The 23091-nt window shown below is 35.6% G+C and overlaps 1 protein-coding gene across 2 annotated transcripts; it reads right to left on the bottom strand.

Annotated features, from left to right (window-relative positions):
• Positions 1 to 790: 790 nt before the first annotated feature.
• Positions 791 to 10960, bottom strand: LOC108673973. Of its 2 annotated transcripts, XM_047884616.1 has the most exons (7): positions 10672 to 10960; positions 8963 to 9082; positions 8364 to 8494; positions 5689 to 5830; positions 3997 to 4040; positions 3298 to 3386; positions 791 to 1973 (listed from the first exon to the last, which is right to left on the bottom strand). In XM_047884616.1, the coding sequence occupies exons 1-7, from the start codon at positions 10913 to 10915 to the stop codon at positions 1874 to 1876; spliced, it is 870 nt and encodes a 289-aa protein (XP_047740572.1). In that variant the 5' UTR covers positions 10916 to 10960; the 3' UTR covers positions 791 to 1873. The 2 variants fall into 2 exon arrangements, with proteins under 2 accessions (XP_047740572.1, XP_018017354.1); XM_018161865.1 differs by lacking the exon at positions 3997 to 4040 and having other exon boundaries at positions 3298 to 3430.
• Between the last annotated feature and the right edge of the window lie 12131 nt (positions 10961 to 23091).

Here is a 23091-nt window from a genome sequence, read left to right as displayed (position 1 = left end):
TCCGCCTCTTCTCTAAAGTCTCCACTGAATTTTTTACTAGATATCTAGCACCATTGATCACAATTCTTCACAATTAAAAACAGAATTATTAAGCCTGGAAAATTTTGAACCGAGAAAAAATGCAGAGAAATACTACATGGATTCGTCGAATTCAATAATGAGGAATTAAGCAGTATTGTGCATCTTTCTGTAGCAACTTTATTTTTTCATTACGTACCATTTAAAAATTATGGAAATTAATCACATATTGATTCTGCTAGTTGTAATAATTGTCAGAAATGTGCCCATTCAACGATCAATTAAAATATTTATCGTAATCACATCATGCAACGCATATTAGAATTGATTGATTGATTGTTTCACACATATAGGATCACACGTTACAATGAAATATATAAGAAACGTGAAATAAAATAGCGAGGCTTCCAGGTGAATGCACATATAAGCTATTGAAGCTTTGCAGGCAACATAATAGATATATAATTCTATTTCGCTGATAACAAGATGACGATATAAATAAGTGATAAATTTCTAAAATAATAAAAAAAATATCATTGAAAAAAGCTTTTATGAAAACTGATAACCTTATGTCATGATAAAAAATCAACATTACAGAGGCAATATCAACATTACACTGAGTAAGACAGGGTACAACTGCAAACATGTAACCAAAATACTTATAACCTGCGTAATAATCAAAATCAAATTAATACTGGTTAAGGATAATATCACGGAATTATATTTTTAAAAGTATTTTAGAGCAATCTTGTTTGAATTCATCTGACGATTGTTAAAATATTTGACCAAATTTAAAACGGTGCCGTTTTTTCTATTTCTAAACGAACCGGTGGTAAGTTAAATCGAACGCCCCTGCTTGGTGTTATAAAAATGTGTTGGGTGGTGTGTGGGGGCAAATTTAAAAAGACGTTCATCATGGAAAAGTGCTCTATTCATGAATTTTAAAAGTGTAAATTTGAGCATATCGTCAAGTTTTAAAATTTTCGACTTCCTATAAGGACATTGCATAGAAAAGCGTATTTAACGAAGGGAAAGGTAGAACATTTAATAAAGCACGCAAGACTACTTGGGCTTTACTCAGCCTCTGGCAGACGTGGTTAATGTGTTTATTGAAGGAGATCTTGTTATAGAGGATTAACCCAAGATACCTGAATTTATCTAACCATTGTAAAATAGTCTCATTGAAAGTGATGTCACGTAAAACGGAAATTAGTCTATGAGTAAAAAGCATCAACTTATTCTTGTCAGTAGGTGCCACTAGCTTGTTTGATAGAAGCCATCAGATTCAATGACAGCTCTGATATATTGTCGCGGGCTTCGTCATACGAGTTTTTCTAGACATAGAACACGGCGTCATCGGCGAAAAGCTTACAGTTCACATTAAAAGATGAGGCAATATCATTAATAAAATCATTAAAGAATTGAGACCATTGTACAAAGCCCTGAGATACACCTATTTTGATGGGCCCTAATGGGGAATTGAGCTCGTTTAATGCGACGACGACTTTGTTCGTGAGGTAAGACTGAAAAAGTGAGAGGAAAGTCCCCCTAATTCCATAACGGTGGAATTCACCTAATCATCCAATAGAACTTGGCAATTCAAACAATCAAAGGTCTTTTGTAGGTCCGGAAAAATCGCAACACAGTATTCATTAAGGTTCCCCTAGGTTCCCCTGGAAATAACCGTTAGAAATAAGGTTCCCAGTGAAAATATTCTTGCGAGAACCTTATTTCTTTAGAGTATTCTTTATAAATGTGCATTCTTTATAAATGGTGTTGATCAGCGAGATCGATATGACGATGATGGGCGTCCCTTCGTCATATCATCATGATGTTTCTGGTCATTGTGCGGACATCAGTCGTCACACCGTCCCTTGGAGCAGGCTTTGAGCAGCACATCAGCAGCTTCAATAACGCCCTGGGCTGCCGCATGCTTGATCAACTCGTGCACCTCCCTAAAACAGGTAAATAAATTTTTTTAAAGAAATATTTTAATTTTAATTTTAATTTGTGTAATTAAAATTTACAATATATGATAGTGGAGAACCTACTGCAATATGTATTTATTTTAATAATTGGACGACGTGCCTGATCATATTAGGTCAAAGTTCTGGTTTGAACCTTTTAAAAGTTAGCTCAATATTTAAATACAATAAGGACATACAATTACCCTGTCTTGAAAACTTACATTTAAAACTGTTATTAAATTGGGAATTAGATTTTGGCTGTAACTCCTAATATTCTATTATAATACTTGAATTAAATTTCGCGCAGACCCTCGCTTGAACCTGTATTAAATAAAAATTAAATTAAATTCTAAAGGTGAAACCTGGTTTTAACAAATACGATATAAAATGATATTACTTTGTGGTACAGCCAGGTTCAACTCACTTTTGTGAAATTTAAATAAGATACGGACCTTTACAGGTTTATAAGATTCATAAGTCTAGGGGCCATACTTTCAAAACTCGATAAGTGAACGTAATACTTACGCTCTATTATCTTGTCTATGATTGGTGGATTTTGCCTGAAAGGCCGTCAATGATTGGCTGATGAACTTACGATCTCTTAACTTTTTCTGAAAGTATTGGCCTAGGTCTGTACCACGGCTTAATACTACCTTTACAGGGGCCATACTTTCAAAACTGGCTAAGTGAACGTAAGTACTTACGCTCGATTTTCTTGTCTATAATTGGTGGATTTGGCTTGGAAAGCCGTTAATGATTGGCTGATGAATTTAGGACCTCTTAACTTTTTTTGAAAGTATAGGCCCAGGTTATTTGTTAAAACAAAGTCATTGTCTTAACATAACTTCAGCTTCATATGTTACGGGATCAAGCAATGGAGCTACCGGGGGCCATACTTTCAAAACTCGCTAAACGAACGTAAGTACCTACGCTCTATTTTCTTGTCTGTGATTGGTGGATTTGCTTGAAAGGCGTCAATGATTGGCAGATGTACTTACGATCTCTTAACTTTTTTTGAAAGTATGGGCCCCGCTGATCCATTATTAACATACCCTGGCTTGAGCCCTTTAAAAGTTCGTTCAAATGTAAATAAAATAAGGACGTACAATTACCCTGTCTTGAAAAGTTACATGTAAAACTATTATTAAATTGGGAATTAGATTTTGGCTTTAACTCCTAAAATACAATTATAAAACTTGAATTAAATTTCGCGTAGACCCTCTCTTGAACCTGTATTACATGCAGACCCTGGTTTTGACCAATACGATGTAAAAATGATATAAGTATGCGCACTGATCCATTATTAACATACCCTGGCTTGAGCCCTACGTCCATGCCCTGCAAGTGCCCCACCGCCAGGTTATAGGAGGCATGCGGGTGCCCCTGCAGCGCTGCCTTCTTGTACCACTCCATCGCGAGCGTATGGTTTTTCTCCACCCCTTTGCCTGCACGGCAAAGGTTTTCATTGTAATTTAGTTATACTTTTTAACGGTGTTAAGTGGTATTGCGGTCATTGTCACCTTTTTAATACAGTGATCAGCGTCGCATTCATGTACCACTCCATCGCGAGCGTATGGTTTTTCTCCACCCCTTTGCCTGCACGGCAAAGGTTTTCATTGTAATTTAGTCATACTTTTTAACGGTGCTAAGTGGTAGGGCGATCATTGTCACCTTTATAATACAGTGATCAGCGTCGCATTCATGTACCACTCCATCGCGAGCGTATGGTTTTTCTCCACCCCTTTGCCTGCACAGCAAAGGTTTTCATTGTAATTTAGTCTTATTTTTTAACGGTCTTAAGTGTTAGGGCGATCATTGTCACCTTTTTAATACAGTGACAATGTTCAGCGTCTCATTCTTGTACCACTCCATCGTTACCGTCTGGTTTCTCTCCACCCCTTTGCCTGCACGGCAAAGGTTTTCATTGTAATTTAGTCTTATTTTTCAACGGTCTTAAGTGTTAGGGCGATCATTGTCACCTCTTTAATACAGTGATCAGTGTCGCAGTCATGTACCACTCCATCGCGAGCGTATGGTTTTTCTCCACCCCTTTGCCTGCACGGCAATGGTTTCCATTGTAATTTAGTCATACTTTATAACGGTCTTTAGTGGTGAGGATATACATGTATTAAAGAACACTGTTGTTGTATTTGTAATTTGATGGTCATTGTAATTGATGTATACGGTAATTATCGTTATTCTAATTTACTGATCATTGATGTTATTTCGGATAAAACAGTTGTTTCAGTTTGGTAGTTATCCATGAGTGACTTGTCATAGTTATCATTTAAATGTGATTTCGTTAGTGGACTTAGGTTATTATAGTTTTTATTATCTGATTGACGTTATTGGGCTTTCGGTTATTATCGATCTTTTAATTTTATGGTCATTATTGCGATTTCAATAATAAAAGCTATATTAATTTTACGTTCATTAGTGGACATTCTGTTTGATCGTTATTTTTTATTTGATGGGTGATTGATTTAATTTTACTGGGGGTCGATAATTTTTGCCATAGTAACCAGACGGCCATTAGTGATTTATCGTCAGCCGAGTAGTGCAATGCTTATGGCAGGGTTATCGTGTGTCATGCAATTTCAGTACATTATTTTAATTTTTCCTCTGATTTACTATTATACTATTATAATTATGGCAAGAATTTTCAACCAAAAATTTGAAAAAAGTGTGTACAATTTTTGTTAATTTGCTGCAGATTTCTCAGGTGGGTTAATGTTCCAAATTGAGGGAACCTTATCTTTGTTATCGACATTTAATTTTCAATGCTTGTTTTCGTTGCCAAAACCTTGAATAGTGTTCTTTGACTTCTTGGCTTCCCAGAGATTCTCAAATCCCAAAATTACTTGAAATTCCGAAAGCCTTCATATCACAGCTAGGGATTCTCGATGGATGCATCATGATAGAGAGGCAAGCCTTCCCGTCTTTCTTGCAAATAAACCCCCCCCCCTTTTTTAACTTTTTAAACTTTGATACGCAAACTCAATTAAATTAATTTAAACAGATTAATAAAACCACACGAGTGAAGGTATGGTTCCTCCTTGGCCTTCTAGAATTACTTTCTGCCCAATGTGTTTTAAGGATTTTTAACTCGATCGTCACCAAGCATTGCTCCAGGAGAGGTTGACGATAACTACAATAAAATAGATAAATTACAACTGTTTGACCATAGGTTTTAAGGATTAATTCTGTTCTCATTTTAAATTATCAATTAGTTCTAGGTTGATATGACCTCTTCTTGCTCCCGAAGGAGTCATGCTAATGTACTTAGATCAGGTGCTGAGAGGGTCACATTAGATCTCATCTCTCTGCCAAGTCTCATTCGCGACCTAGGCAGAGTGATATTCTCCTCCATAGGCCTATTCATGGTTTATATTAATAGTGGCTTATATATTATTCATATGAGAGCCTCAAAATGTAGCTGTTAGGTCGATTTGATTTATTCAATATTCTTAATATTTTCAGAAAGTCAGCCTATATATAGTCTATATAGTCTATACCTTACCAGTAAAATATTTAGCCAAATGCAGTTCTCCCATAAATTTTTTACGGTAAGACAAGGCTATGTAATACTTCAATCTACAAAGACATATTAGCATGATTTAATAGAAATCTGAAATGATATTGCTGTCCTAGTTATATGATAATAAATCATTTTTAGGGGTTGAAAACCGAACACTAAACTTACCATGAAGATACTTTTCAGCCGTCATGGCTTGTGCGACGGGGTGACCGTAATGTCCGTAGAGTTTTGTAGCGTGGAAGTGGAGATGCTCAGTGTGATACCAACCGTAGTACATCATACCCACTGCAAACAGCACTAACGCCACCTACAGCAAAATTAAAATATTGAATTTAAACACTCGTAAATTTTCGCCTATGTCATTCGTTCGAAATTGTAGAAGCCCTTGCAGAAAACGGGCCTATTTGAGACAAACTCGGTCTCTTCTTCATTCAGTCAAAATTGAACCTTGCTGAGTGATATTAAAATTCAGCTTTGCCACTTAACTAGATTGAACATGAGACCTCCGTGGCAGACGCTCGGTAAACACGTGTGTATAAGAGCCATAAGAACCTACAAAAAGGCACTTGAAAAAAGTATATAAAAGCTGGATTGATAGTAATCATCGCTGAACATCTGTTGCTGCTTTATAACTTTACATGGCACTCAGACTTGTGAGCGTAACCTCATCAGCGAAAGAAGCCAAGTCTCGAGAGGTCGGCCATGGGCTGGAAAAACACCACGCAATCACGGACGTGGAATTGCCGCGCTCAGCTGAGACGGATTGCCTCGCTTCTACTGCGTCTCGCAATAACGACGGTTTCCTGTGTAGTTTTTCTTGCCCATGGATATCAGAGAATTTTTCGGGACGCTGCTGTTGATGCTACTCAGGAGATGAGATGAAGTGATTTATTTAAGATTTTGAGTTATGCATTGTTTCTCGTTTGTGTTGTGGCCTGAGGCGGCCTCAAGTGTTGTGAGGTACAATGCGATTTAAGATGTGCAATCAGAAGCGTTTTAGGTACAAGTACCTACAATGTCTACAAAAAGCTGATGAATCGTGCACCAATTTATATCGAATAGATGACTAATCAGTGGAAAGACTGATGAGACAGAAGACTTCCGGCCAACATATTTCATGAACAAACAAACTGTCGCCATTAAAACACCGCCATCCAGCTTTTTGGCGCAGAAATAAAAAATTTACATTCAAATAAAATATCCGTGCATATGTACACATATCAAGGATGGAAATTTGGTGGAGTCCAAGGGTTCATCTTACATTACAAAGCTGAGGTCTGTGTGCCATTACACAGAGCGAAATTTGTTGAAAGCTTTGTAAACACGCAAAGGTATAACGAAGTCATGCCATTGAAATAGTCTGTTTAATCAGGCTTAGTTCCCACAGTGGTGGCTTTTTCTCAGGGTCTCTATTCAGGCTTTGTGAGGCAGATTGTAAGCCTAGTCGAAAAATTTTAACCTCGATATCTCCCTTTAGGAAATTATAGACGCATGATCGAAGGACCTTGAATAACCTATAATCAACCGCAGTAAATTCGTCAGTGATTTCCGGAATGAATGCCGAGCAGCTGCATTACAGGCTGGACTAAAATTGCTTCAATAGCGAGGAAAAAGTCTGAAATTGCTTCAATAGCGAGGCAAAAGTCTGAAATTGCTTCAATAGCGAGGAAAAAGTCTGAAATTGCTTCAATAGCGAGGAAAAAGTCTGAAATTGCTTCAATAGCGAGTCAAAAGTCTGAAATTGCTTCAATAGCGAGGAAAAAGTCTGAAATTACTTCAATAGCGAGTCAAATACATATATCTAGTTGTATTGCAATGCTGCGCGGCCTTGCCTAAATTATTTATGATAATCTTGTGTCATCAATGTCTGCATGGCTTGGAATTAAGTGCTGATTTGAGCACGCATTGGCTTTATCTCATTTGCATCGATGTATGAATAATTTTTTCATTCAAACAATCTTATTTGCATATTACCTGATATTATAAGGTCTGCAATGCGTTTACTTCAATATTTTATTTGCCACGATATTCCAATCATTCATCTCCTTTTTTATGCTATAAAAACACAATTAAATTTATAAATATGATAGAAGTATTTTATGGCACGAATTAGCAATGGTAAAGATAGCATGACAATTTCACGGCGTATAGTGAAATATATAACGCATGCAAGAGTTTTATTATGTCAAACATTATTATTGCATGTTTTTTCTAAATAAAAAATATGTTTAATTGATAATCAAAGAACAATAATGAAGCTTCACCGAGCTCATGTCCGTCTAATGAGTCGAGCTAATCTTACACGCATTATATTATTCATAATGATAATTAAAGTATCATAGAACAATGACTTCCTCTCTATAAATAGGGAAAAAGTCGCGGCGATATGACCATGCAGGCGCTGACATTTTTTACACGGACGGTTTACTGCCTGTAAAAATATCTATTAATTAAATTGAACAAGCCTGTTATGTATTGCATTATTGATCACAGTTGAAATAAAAATCGAACAAGCCTGGTATGTATAATATTATTGATCACAGTTGACATAAAAATCAAACAAGCCTGTTGTGTATAACATAATTGATCACAGTTAAGAAGGTATTAATTTAAAATTATATCAATGATTGAAGTTGAAAAGGTGTGATATTAATTTTATTTATACCATGCCGGAAGAAAAAAATATAACTCAGTACTCACTGCAGTGAGAGACAGAGAGCGCATTTTCTCGTCGACGAAAACTTGAGGTCACGGACGGACGGACAGACAGAAAGACGGACATGGCGAGCGCAATAGTGCATTTTTTCAATAAATGAGAAAATGCGCTAAAAAGAGATCACCTGTAGAGCGATGCAAGGCCACGAGTCAGGTTTTTTCTTGCGTGCCAAGTATACCTTGCCGCCGTACGGCAGCGAATCGTCCCAGTCGGTCGGCTCGTAGCGGGGCATTTTTGATCGTCGCGAACGCGCTCCTTTGTAGAACAAATATAACTCAGTACCCACTGTAGTAAGTGACAGAGAGCGCATTTTCTCGTCGACGAAAACTTGAGGTCACGGACAGACGGACGGACAAACAGACAGACGGACATGGCGAGCACAATAGGCATTTTTTACATAAATGAGAAAATGCGCTGAAAATCAATATTATGTCGATCTTTTACCGTACCGCCATGCAGTTTAGCTTCACTGCTTTTAATAAATAACTATAATTTAGAGTCATATACAATATATATAATGCACAAAACCACGTATTTCTATTTATATTACCAATTGTTGGATTTTTATTGATAATTTCAGCATATGAGAAAGACTAAAAATTAGCGCTACCGTGTATTTTTGTTAATAATCCATTTTCTCTGCAATTAAACCGGCATATTTTAAAAGCAAAATTGATATTTCTGTTTAATTAGTTTCTTATCTTATGACAAAAGCAGGGTTACCTTCCGAGGGTAGGAGGGGGATGCACTCATCAGCGGGGAGGGGGGGCGGCGTCATGTTAATGCGCGCGGTGCCGTTGCCTGATCTGTCAGGGCTGGAGCGAGTCGATGATGCTGGAGACTCTGTGCGAAGTAATTAAAATGTAAACATATAATCTAACTCGAAATAATAGGTATGAGATGCGTGGCTTATAGTATAAAATTGTCGAAAATATCGTCTTAAATCTAGCCATAATTCAACTATTTTTAATTATTTATAAAAAGTAATTAAACTCGAAATAGTAGGCATGAGATACATGGCTTATAGTATAAAATTAAAATTTAAACAGATAATCTAACTCGAAATAGCAGGCGTGAGTTACATGGCTTATAGTATAAAATTGTCGAAAATATCGTCTTAAATCTAGCCGCATTTAAACTATTTTCAATTATATATAAACAGCAATTTAACTCGAAGTAATATTAATAAGATACATGGCTTATAGTATAAATTGCCGAAAATATTGTCTCAAATCTAGCCATAATTCAACTATTTTTAATTATTTATATACAGCTAATTTAACTCAAAATAATATTTATGAGATACAATGCTTATCATATGAAATTGTCGAAAAATCGCATAAAATCGATTCATAATTCAAACTATTTTTAACTATTTGAAGTGGAATTATTTTCACCTTTTTGTAATTAATATTATGTTTCACATTAAATGAAATTAAACGTTGGTGACAGTTGAATTTTTAGAGCATCAAAATTAAATCACCAGTTACGCATTAATAGTAAAGTAGATTTTGTAACTGAATTTTTTCTGTGGATATATGTTTGTTTCCTCCAGAATCGAGTTGCAGAAAATGTCAAGGCAAAAATGGCTACAGAATTACCAAATCTAGAAGGAAGATGCTTCAGCAAAATCAATACAGAGTATGACATAACATAACAAAGTCAATTGAAGTTTATACTACAGAATTTACAATAATGAACATTTTAGTTATTCTTTGACATACATAATGGCACGATTAATTATAAAATAGCAGCTGCATTAAAAGCTCCAGAGAATTAACTTTCTTCAGATATCTAATTCTTCTTAAAGTAGAGTAAAAGTGGATCAACGGTGTATATTCCCTTATTAAGATTCCCAACATTTTGTGAACTTTAACGGTAACTGCAACCCTGTCAATACGATTTATAATACATTAAGCTAAGGAAGACCATAACTCATGCAAAAGTTAGCCCCAATACAATAGTACGTAAAACTACCATTCAACAGAGAAACTACCATTTTAGGCACTAATATCAATTTAAAGTAATACGCCATCTAAATAGTCGTCATCTCAACGTCTGATTAGTGAATAATTGTCAATTAACCACATACCAGCTAGTGCACTTTTGAACTCAATTGTTAGAAGAAGTGAGCGCCAGCCTGTAAACGAGCTCAAAAAATCTATCACATCAACCTCTGCCATATAAAAATTTTAAACTTATCGTTTATAGTAACAATTATACACTTTATGAATAATTGTACAGAAATTTACGATCAAAAATATATGAAAGTTTTTAATATAAATGGTATTTTTTATTTAAGCATCAGTTCATCAATAGATATTTACCCACCCTTGGTGACAACCAAAAATATATGCAAGCTTTTTACATATATGATACTTTTTCAAATTAAGCATAAGTTTATCAATAGATAATTAGTTTTATTTACCCACCCTTGGGAGGACACAATGCGGTTCCTGGATTAGCGAAACCCTCAAATGGGGCTGCCGGACCTGGGATTTCTGGCGAAGGGATTTGTTGATCCTGCTGTGGCTCAGGACTCAGGGGGACAGAAATTGTTGGTGGGTCCGGAGTCGGGGGCGAGTCGGAGACTTTGTGGCCTTTGCCCGGGAACGGAAGCTTGGTCCCGAGCTCAGATTGATTATTTTTCAGTCGGACACCGAGCTTCAAAGGCATTTTTAATACAATAATCAACTTTGATTTTTTTAATTGACGATAAATTTTGTCCTGAAGAAAGGGTTTATTAAATCTTTCATTTAAACTTGACCGTTAAATCTTTCGATCTTTAATTAATTAATAACTTATTTAACATTGAATTAGCATTAAATAAAATCTTAACACAATATCCGACATAGCATAATCCTCGGAAAATTTAAAATAACATAAAAAATTTATCCCACAGTCATCTTTCGGGATAAAATATCGAATATCGAATCGATATATTCGATATCGATATCGAATAAGAAACTTAAGTCAATAATAATCTACTAATTACAACTTAACTGAAAATATATATCAATTTCTAATCATCGGATACAAATATTGAAAACCATTATTTAGGTTATTTATAAATATATATGCGTGCGATTAACGACCTGAGAATTTGTTGATTTAAATTTAAAAGTAATTAATTTAAATCAACAAATTCTGTGGTCGTTAATCGCACGCGTATAAATCAACAAATTCTGCCATCTCAAACTAATTTTTAAATATATATATATATATGTATATCCTAAAATTCACAGAGTCAGATAACTGACAATTTAATTATTCAATATAAAATTTCTGAATTAAACAGAAGTCGACTCCAGAGGTTTATCACATTCATTAAATCTGAACACGAACATTTTTGCACGTACATTAAATCTGAACAAATTCCCACATTTGAACAGACGCAAACTTCAAAAAAATATTTCGCGTTAGTAAAATCTCAGCTGAGATTATCGGATGTTACGTAATGTTTCAAAATAACAAAACTAATAGTAAACAATATTGCCCTGTTTCGAATTTTGAAATTCTGAACAAATGTATTTTACAAACAACTGTGCGGCACACATTGTGCTCTATGGAACGCTGTTAGCGCTGCACTGCTCAGTCGACGTGTCATAGCGAGGTCAATAGCTGTGACCTCTGTTGCCCTTGGTAACCTCCGTATACACTATAATGGTCACGTTTTGTTGAGGGTGATTGGTTTATTTTGTTTATGTTTTTAAATATCATTGGAATTTGTTTTTATTTATAATTTGTTTATTTTTAGGCAATAAATTACAATTGAATATGTTTATCCAGGATTGTGTACGCTAGTTTATTATATATAGAGAAAAATGTGATGAGTAAAACGAAGCTAAAATCAATTTGAACATACCGAGATGATATTTTGGACAATAATAAGTGTTAAAATTATGTCACGGACTTCAGATATGATATAAGTAGCATAACATTTGATTTTTTAATCAGTTAGTCAATTGAAGTTCAGAAAAAATTATCAAAATCTTCAGTTTTTCGACAGACAACCTTCGTATGACTCTTTTAACATGCCCTTGGCTTTTATTTGCCTATAACTTCAATATGTATTGTAACTTTCAATAACCAGCGCGACTTGAAAACATTTTCAAATTCTATCCATTGTTATTTTTCATTTTCTATCCATTTTCAAATTCTATGAATTTCTCTCTCTCAAGAAGATTTTTCTGCATCGAGCTCCGGATTGGACGGATAATTCATCATTTCTCCACGAAGTGAGCAGCAGTTCTGCAGGAAACCTTATTAGATGTTCACTGTACACTAGCAGAACTCGGAGATGAATCGTTCTGCTTCCGTAATTTCCGGACCGCCAGGAAGTTCGGATGCTGTTTTATCCCCGAGCTTCTCCTTCAGAATTTCATGTTGTGACAGCGTATATATTCTAGTTATTCTGTTATTCTATATATATATTCTATATACATGTATATTCTATAGCATTCTCCGACGCATCCACAAGAGAAAATTTGTTAACGTGTTTCAAAATATAAAAAAAAACATTCCAACTTGATTAACCATCTATTAACGTAATCTTTTGAGATCGTCATAACCATATTCACTCTTGTTTTTGCCTTATTTTGGTACAAAACAATAGCATTACCCAAATTGAGGGACACCATAGGAGCATAATTACGTATAAATTTGTTTTAATTGCTTTCCGCAGTAATGCTGCTAAATTCTAGTCAAGAATACAGGGCATGGTGCCAGCGATTCGTTGGAGTTGAATCGGGAGCGTATGAGTTTTTAGTTATAACGCTGAAGAACGATATAACTTATGATCAACGATAACTTATGATAACTTAATAACAAACTTATTATGATAACTTATAATTTATGATTATGAGGAGCGTTATAACTTTACTTATGAACGGGTCACGTTAGTCCTGAGTAACGTTACCAGCAATAACCGCCCTATATTGCACGGTCTATTGCTGTGTTCTGACGAATATTTAAGAAAACATACAAGCTCAGTAATTCGATTAGAAATAAAATTGAACATAGAAGTGCTATACGGAACATGAGATATAGTCAGCCCTCGAGAAATTCCTCATGGCCGTTGCCATTCAATAGATTTTCAGGCCACAAAACTTCATTCAAGTAGTATAAACATTAGGAATTACCATATTTTTTGCTGAAATATGGGTGTTACCGATTTTAATCACCAAAATTATTGCTCAAATGTCGCCGATTCTAACCGTAGCAGAACTATTTCACAGCTTGTTGCAGGTCTAGAACACGCAACTTACTCCTCCAATATCCACTGTGTTTAGCCGCTCGGCCACCTCGCCGATTTTGGCCAGTACTGTCTATAAAAGCTGGGATCGAACCTGCAACTCAATGCTCCGATTCTGGTACGGTCCAACGTATTTGCATCACTATTGCAGTCCACATCTTATGGGACTATGAAATGGAATTCAATATCCTGACAAAATATTATTCAGTTTTTAATCCAATTTAACAAATATAAAAAGAAAAGAATGTAATGATTGGCAAAGCTCACATTTGTTTAATATTGAAAGGTTTCTTTTGAATATCGCGAACCTACAACAGGAATGCAAGCATCAACATTCGAAATTCTGTTAAATAAAAATTCTCCAAAAAATAATCAATATTTTAATTTTTAACGAATGTCAAATTTGTTAGAAGTACTTAGAATTACTTTCTAAATTGAAGAACTAAAAAGGCTCGGAAAAAGAATTGGCATGAGAACATTGAAATTTTTGGAATGAAAAAATTATCGATGGCTTAATGCGAAAACAAAAACACAAGGGCTGCTAGGAACCCGCAAATATCAGAAGAAATCAGCTACAAAAAAAATATTTAAAGTCGTTTGTCGTGCAAGAAGCTGTTATTTCATCGGAGTAATTAAAATAAAATTCCCAATATGATTCTTTGATTATGTATTCATTCAAATTAAATTTGAACGTTTTATTTCTAGGTTCTGATGTACTAAGAGTGATTTCCTTATTTAGCAACGCTTTTTTGTCTTGAACATCTAGTATTCATTGATCACCCTGCCCATCTCTATTACATTTGGATTATGTGAAGAAGCTTCCCCTTCTTCAATGCATATTAGATAATCCATCTTTGTCCGAATTCAATCTATTTCCTCTTCATCATATATTAATAATTTGAGCACCTGTCGAGCTCTCATCACGTTTCTATTTCCATTGTCGTTAACATTTCCATAGTAGTTTCTTGGACACAATTCCCTCGATTCAATATCGAGGGAATTGTCATTTTTTTTCTTTTTTTTTGTTGGAATGGTGAGTGTGGGAGGCCTTTTAAAAAAAATATTATGATTGCTCTCTGGGTCGCCGTCTGAAATCATGGCAAGGAATTACTGTCGCAGATTTGACGTGACAAGGTCTAGATATGTCGTCGAAACTGTAATTTTTTGAGACCTTCATGTTTGATTGGAAGATCTAATCGTGAGTGCACTCAGTTAAATTCATTAGTATAGGCTGGCAGAATTTCTTCTCTTAAGCAAGTTTTGTTAAAGACCAGAGAATTAGTTTTATTTATTAGCTTCTTGTTAGTTTTCTCAATAAGTCGTACTAAATTCTTCGTCGGTGTTGGAAGATTGAAAATTAAATTGCTGATAGACATTTTTAATATTGAACGACGTTTCGAATGTACAACATTCATTTTTAAGTTAAAGACGCATTGAGTAACGAAATTTGGGTTGACATATGTACGAAATCAAGTAAATTGGATACCATTCAAATAATGCAAAAATCAATGCGTCTTTAACTTGAAAATGAATCTTTTACATTCGAAACGCCGTTCAATATGAAAAATGTCTATCGGTAATTTAATTTTCAATCTTCCAACACCTACGAAGAATTTAGTACGACTTATTGAGAAAACTAACAAGAAGCTAAAAAATAAAACTAATTCTCAGTTAAATTTGTGCACATTGTTCTGCCATTAGTGATAACGATCCCTAGGGATGTTTAAAAGTTTTTTCTTGCCGATGATATTCATGATATATTAAATTCACGATAAACTGAAAATTCTGCAAACACAAAGAGGTTTTTGATGATTGAATTTGATAGCTCGAAATAAGCATTCTTCGAGCTGGAATTCACTGGACAACTAAGTGTACACTTTATTGTGTACTATTAACCTTAATATTTACTATTTTATTATATTATATTTTTATTATACTATTTATATAATATACTATTTATATGATAAATATTTTATAATATACTACATAACTATTTATATACTATTAACCTTAATATTGACTAAGGACCTTTAGCTTCAGTAATTCCTTCAGAATTCAAACACAGAAATAGGCTTCAATTCAAATTTATTAAAATGCATGATCAGAGAATATGCATCGCTCAATTTGATTAGAACTCGAACAAGCACTGTTACAAAAAGTACTAGAAAAGTGCGTGCAAAAAAAGTAAGTGCAAAAAATTCCAATTTAAATCGGTGTTGGTAATTAAGTTGCGTACGCTCAAGAAAAACTCATTCAACTTTGTCCAAATAACGGTGAGCTCTTGCTCTTATGTGGGTCAACTTGACCCAGTTTGGCATAGAATAAGGACCTATCAGTGCTACACGCAGCAAGTATCACTGTTTGGACAATATGATTCATACACTTATATGAGTGTGTGTAGCGCATACCGGTGTTTTTAACATAGGGGAAATGGAACGGACTGAGTATAATTTTCTTGAAGGAATCAAATTTACTAGTGAATTATCACTTTTTCGTCAGTCTATAAATGAATATACAAGAAGAGAATGGACAGGATAGGGGTCAAATTTGTAATGCTCAGAAACGCACAGTTATTCCACAACCTCATTATATTTTCATAATATATTCCACAGCCTCATAATTTTCTTGAAGAATGTTCTTCTTGTGAGGTGTTTATTTAATCACTATTACGACTATCGTTCAAATCATAAATTTAGTATGAGAGTACGGAACGTGAGCCGGCCTTGAGATACACCTACTGTTCTCTCAATATCTGTGAGCCATCTTCTCTCCATACAGTTATCTCCATGACGAAAATCCTCAAAAGATTTTCACCCCAAGTTCTCTTCTCCAACAATCAATGAAGAAACTCCCAAACTGACTTTTCAATTTAAAACTTGAAGCTCATTAAAATTCCCGGTTTGAGATAGAAGGGAACCATTCCGAAATTCGAAAGCTGGCGGTCATTTTTGATATCTAATCATTGCAACAAAACCCTGGAACACTGCTTCCAAGGTTTTAAATCTAAATATTTGTTGTTAATATCTAAATACATCGAGTTTTTATGAGTAGGTTCTATAAAATTTTCAGAAAAATTCTAGCTAGAACTTACTGAATTTTACTCCAAAAGTCTACTATACATCTTTCTAGTGTCATATGGCCAGTTTAATTGTGAAGCTCAACAGTTCAATTCAGGCCCGCTCAGCTTTGAGTTCTGAAAAGCTCATCGAAACTTCCTCCATAAAAGATTCCACTTGTCAGAAATGAATTTTTAATAAGCATTCAGCAGCTCATCCGAAGAGTTGGTAGCGCGACGACGGTTGCGTTTCATCCGAAGAGTTGGCAGCGCCACTCAAATTGCAGTTCATTAGACGAGTTGGCAAAATTGCCAGAGTCATCGCTCACTAGGAAAGTTGAGGGCTCTGCCACCGTCACAATTATTCATCTGCAGGCTAGCGGCATAGTACAGAGAGGCACGCCAGCTGCAGAATATCCTGCACTATCAACAGGCAAAACCCCTATGAAATTGAGTAATATGGCACATGGCTTAACATTTACTCAGTCTGAGCACAGCAGAGATTTGTAGCAGCGATATCCTGAGCACATAATGAGCTGGGCGAACTACCAGTCAGATCATGTTCGGAATTCGCAAGACTTAATTATTAATTTGACGTTAAAAGGCATTGTCAAAACTAATTCAGTCAAAGCGAAACAGGAATTGGTAACACTGACTAATCAGAGCACAACAGGATAAAGCAAAATTAAATGAAAAATTCCACGTCTCCTCGTACGCAGTTCGTACTTTTCGGTGATTTGAAGTTCTGGGGCCATACTTTCGAAACTCGCTAAGTGAACGTAAGTACTTACGCTCTATTTTCTTGTCTATGATTGGTAGATTTTGCTTGAAAGGCCGCCAATGATTGGCTGATGAACTTACGATCTCTTAACTGTTTTTGAAAGTATAGGCCCAGGTCTATCAACTTCCCAGCATTAACCAGCTTACTATTAACTCTCATAAAAGGAAATTTTTGTACTAGAAACAGCTTACTAAAAATTAAAATATCGTATTCAATTATTAGATCATAAGTAAAAACATAGAGTGATGGATATGACGCTAAATTATTCTTCGATAAATAAAATTTTGCAGCTCCAGCGTTTTCAGTCGGAGGTCTGCATTTAAGCTGACATTATTGACTCGATACTGCATCGTTAATTAGTTGAAATATGGAGAGTTATGCAAGATTGCCTCCGGTGTCTTCATTGGATGTTCATTAAGATTCAATGAATACATTAGTAGATCTAAATTGGGCAGTGAAATGATCACCCTGCAGAATTTCGCACGTGCGAAGCTGCGAATAAAGTGACTGATTTTATCTACTCTACGCTTTGTTGCTGTAAAATAAACTGAGAAACAAACGCCGGCAAGTTTTGAATGATAAATGGAAGAATATTTTTGTGTTTCTTCGTCAAATACGTTGAATAACAAATTATTAATCAGAGTTACAGTTCGTCGTTCAATTTGTAGAAGTGGAAAACCCGTAATAAGCTCTCTTATTGTTATTAATGATAATGTTATTATATTATTATCATATATATTGATATATGATATATGTTATATATATATATATATGTTATTATTGATAATGTTATTGATATAATGCAATAAAAGAAGTTGATAATATTAACAGTCCTTTGATCCCCAGTTGTGAGACTTAAAGTACATACATGCGTATAATTGAAAATTCCAATAATTGAAATTTTGTATTTTTAAGAAGGAATGCATGAAATCAACAAGGCTTTTAAAGTATTGAATTATCCTTTAAATAAAGATTCCTAACATTACATTATCAGTGTCATCGCAGTAGTCACGGGCTAAGTATCAGCGTTCAAAATTTTAACACCAGAAACATATGTGCGAAAAAAGAGAAGTTGCAAGCAGCGGTTAGATTTTTCCGTTCAATTTCTAGTAGCATAGAAGAGGGCCTATGATCACAGCTTGCATAAAGGACTTAATATGCTAACGACCAAATATTCCCGATATGTTAAAATATTTTAAATATATATTATATACAAAATAAATTAAAACCAGACCATTTACCCCTGATCAAAATCTGACCATTTACCCCCTAATTAAAACTTGGCCATTTACCCCCGATCAAATCCTGGCCATTTACCCCTGATCAAAACCAGGCCATTTACCTCTGATCAAAACCAGGCCATTTACCCCTGATCAAAACCTGGTCATTTACCCCCCGATCAAAACCTGGCCATTTACCCCTGATCAAAACCTGGCCATTTACCCCTCATTTACCCCCGATCAAAACCTGGCCATTTAACCCTGATCAAAACCTGGCCATTTACCCCCGATCAAGACCTCACCATTTGCCCCCGATCAGCACTTGGCCATTTACCCCCGATCAAAACCTAGCCATTTACCCCCGATCAAAGCCTTGCTATTTGCCCTCGATCAAAACCTGACCATTTACCTCTGATCAAACCTGGCCATTTACCCCCGATCAAAACCTTGCCATTTACCCCTGATCAAAACCTGACCATTTACCCCTGATCAAAACCTGACCATTTACCCCTGATCAAAACCTGACCATTTACCCCTGATCAAAACTTGACCATTTACCTCTGATCAAACCTGGCCATTTACCCCTGATCAAAACCTGGCCATTTACCCCCGATTAAAACCTGGCCATTTACCCCCGATCAGAACCTGGACATTTACCCCTGATCAAAACCGAGCGCCTACAACATTTTTTACTACTACCACCTTCAGTAAAGTTTAGAAACTGCTCGTTGCTAGTATAACCTAGAACGAGTTTAACGATTGAAGATACTTCTATCAGAGACATAATTGATTTGAATTTTTGAAACACTTTCCAGAACCTGGGTGCTCACCTTTATTGATCAACACAAAGCTATAAGGTTATACGTCTCATTGCACTATATATTTAAAACTCTGCAGATGACATATCAAAAGCAATGTAATCATTCAGAATATACGTTATGTCGATGAAAGGTAACTCGAATAGAATTAATAAATTTGAATTCGTTCTAATGGTTTGTCTTAGAAATATGTGATAGTTTTGAGATAAGTAAATTGAACTCCAGTTATTGCGTCTTATACGTGTGTTAAACAATAATCAGGATTCTAATTCCTTTACGTAGCAATATCATCAAAAATGCACAATTTTTTCTCCGTAAGATCAATGTCACTCGGATCAGGTACCGAAGAAGTGTTATTCGATAAAGTATTCCATAAACATTTTGTTCAAAGTATTCGATAGCACATTCTGTTGACGTCTTTTATGTAAATTTTCAAGCTATTCTTCAATACTGCCGTAGCCTTGGGAAAATAAATCAATGATTGCAGATGCATAATATCCCTCATCGAAAGCGTTCTTCAACAACTGACATTCAAGCTGAAAGGTTGACTGTTATAAAGATAAATATTGTTGAAATCAATCAAGTTCTCAATAACAACTTCAGTTGCTTAGACATTTTTCCGCAGTTCGATCTTCCAATTATGAGACGCTTCAAACTTGGAGGAGGAAATGTAAAGTTGTTCTGTTTATTTTTATTATTGCTTTTCCTCTTACAGAACATTTCTCTAAAGTATTATTTCTACAATTATTTTCAATGTTTAAGCCAATACATTCACTTAGAATATAAGCTGATTTATTTCAGAGGTGGGATGTTTAATATCATAGCGGATATTATCAACATCAATCTGCAGCTGATTATTATTTCGAGAATTTAATACCACTTCTCATTGCTCATCTGTTATTAAGTCTTACATTTTTATAATAAATTTTGCCAAGCTTTTTCCCTTCAAAGGCTGCCTCGAATGTCAACAGCGGGTAAATGAGCTACCCTCTACTGAGTTTAATTTTCTTCCGTTATGAATAACACATATTTTCGAATATATTTAAAGGGTTCATCACACTTGACAAGATGAAATGACTTCTATGAACCAAACCGTTAATACATTAAGTCGAGTGAATTGTAAATCTTTTGTGTATCAGTTATTTCACATGGCATATTAGCTCTAATTCTTATAAACCGAGATTAAAAAGTGTATAGATCACTTTTTGAGAAAGAGTTTTGAATGGAATCCAACATCGAATTAACATATCAGAACCTGCTAAGTTAATTCAACCAAACAGTGGTTTAATGCCAGCGTATTAATACCGTTAACTAATACATGTCTTTTATCATCGTTGCCAATCAGTGCAATTATATTTATCTCATTCGTATATAATTAATGTTGATCACTTTGGATATTATACATTGTTTTATATATGTATATGTATTCTCATTATTCAATGTTCTCTTTTAATCATCTATGATTGTATTCCTTTCAATGACATTCCTCTTTATACACTCTAACAAATCGCTGCGTACCAACGACCCGGCAAAGTGTCTAACCAGGCAGGCTTGTCACACGAGCAGTCGGCACAGGCGTCTTCAGGCGCTGTGTGATGCGAACTTTCTTTAAAAGACAAGGATAGCCTCCTCATATGCGTCGTGTATAGATCACCAAACAGTTCCCCTGCTAACACACTTAACAGTTCTTAAGTGCTAAACAGCCTTTTACCGAACATAACTTTCAGTAGGTCGCACACCTTGATCCTTGGTGAGTTTTACCATCCAGAAATAGCCTGGGCAGATGAATTCTCTTCAAGAGATAGGAGTCACCCATCATGCTTGTTCTTGGAGCCTGTGCGAGACTTATTTTTAATCCACAACATCACCAAGCCAACTCAATTTAGGGGTAAATAGGCCCCAAATATTCTAGATCTAGTGTTTAATAGTGAAGAATCAATGATAGATGAGCTTCGCCATGAGGCTCCGTTGGGCAGAAACAACCACCAATCATTGTTTTTCAGTATTAAGTGCTATGCAGAAAAGACGCTTCGGAAGCGTGAACGCTTGAACTTTGCGAAATGCGACAATAAACTCCGTGATGCAGTGAGTGCAGCAAATATTTTGGGCTGTATTAAGAGTTGCATTCACGGACACGGTCTGGCAGCGTATAACGGTGGAAATAATGAGGGAGGGGGAGGAAAGGGTGAATGTATAGGGAGGAATTGGTTAGTGAATAAATTGCTAGAATAATTGGGCCACGTATCGAGTGCCCGTAACATATACGGAACAGAGGTTTATTAACAAGATATTATAATAATTATATAATAAACATGCATTGTTTATTTTAACAAGAGTATAATTCAACACTCCAAAGCAAGGCAAAGCAATTTGAAGACCGGCTTATTCTATGCTTGTTAAATTCTGCTTTACTGAAAAAATCCTGACATACAAGTGCCTGGTTATTCGGGTTCATTAATGAAGTTGTACCAGACTGATCAAGAAAGAGCTTGTATTTCGTAGTGCATTCTCAATGTATTTCCTGAAATCTTTGTTATCCATAATGTTGTGAGCCTCACAGCCGATGTGAGGGTGAGGATGAGGGTGAGGGTACCCTCATACCCTCACCTAGGTACGATACTCGTAAGTCTCATTCACACAGTCATATCATGTCAAACGTTTAACAAAACACAAGAACAAATCCAGTGCAAATATTATCTCATCCCTGTAATAATAAGTGCGCTATTCAATTCAATTTAACAAAAAAAAATGCAGACACGGAAAATAAAGACCACCAAGTCCTTAGTATCCTTTGTTTATGTTTTGGACGTAGCAGTCCCAGGTCACGATGGGTGGTGACAAGAGCCTTCATACATCAACAAGAGTGTTGATGTTGTCCCCTCCTTTCACTCAATGTTTCCTGCCAGCTTCCAAGGTTGGTATCCCTTCATCCTTTTCTCCATGCGTCCGGGAGGGTTTGAATCAAAAGGAACTCAGTTAGGGGTAATTCAAAGGAAGGGGGCGGTTAGGAACTTAAAAACTACCCGCTCTTACAATATGCACACAAGACACTCACGCTCGCTTGCAACGAGTTTTTTAATTAACTATGAAACATTTAATTAACTACGCAGTGTCCATCGTAGCTATAAATATCAGATCACACCACGCATTTCGCAGCTTATTTTCTTCCGCAAAAATTATATCCATAGTAACTATTTCTCTTCCTAAATTTCTGCAAAAGTGCACTGTAACTAATGCACGTGCAAAGGAGAACCGATACCAGGTACGACCGTTCTACAGAAGGCATTAATTTTGATACTTGATGTTTCTGCAATACGCATGGCTTGCGCTCTATAAAGCTCAATATATAACGCACCTTTCCCATGAACTGCGCGCTTTTTGTCGGTTTCCGGAATTGACTCCTAGAAAAATGAAGTATGCTCTGTAACAACATATGAATTGAGCTAATGGTACGCACACTAGCAGTATACTGTATCATCTTACCTTATACAGGATTACACTGTAAAAAATTACACATTCCAAAGAAGTATATTCCATCATAATAAATTGATGAGCGTAATTACACAGAGTTTAGATCAGCTATCGGCACTGCAGGCAAATGACATTTAACTGAATTTTGCTGGCTAAGATTGGGGGTAACAACGAGGGTATATGGTCAGGTTTTATGCGGTGATGAATGGTGGTTAACCTATTATAAGTCGTTTAAGCAAACCGTGATGATAGG

The sequence above is a fragment of the Hyalella azteca genome, unplaced genomic scaffold (genome assembly GCF_000764305.2).
Source record: "Hyalella azteca isolate HAZT.00-mixed unplaced genomic scaffold, Hazt_2.0.2 contig15733, whole genome shotgun sequence".
NCBI classification, from domain to species: domain Eukaryota; kingdom Metazoa; phylum Arthropoda; class Malacostraca; order Amphipoda; family Hyalellidae; genus Hyalella; species Hyalella azteca.
This window is presented reverse-complemented; position numbering and strand designations above follow the sequence as displayed.

What these genes read in the sequence shown, in the direction of transcription:
- LOC108673973 (XM_047884616.1), bottom strand. Translation starts at nt 10,915, where the DNA reads ATGCCTTTGAAGCTCGGTGTCCGACTGAAAAATAATCAATCTGAGCTC. An exon ending in CCCCCTCCTACCCTCGGAAG is followed by an intron (nt 8,495 to 8,962) that starts GTAACCCTGCTT and finishes TGTTCTACAAAG; the next exon opens with GAGCGCGTTCGCGACGATCA. An exon ending in CGCTCGCGATGGAGTGGTAC is followed by an intron (nt 3,387 to 3,996) that starts ATGACTGCGACA and finishes ATGGAGTGGTAC; the next exon opens with AAGAAGGCAGCGCTGCAGGG.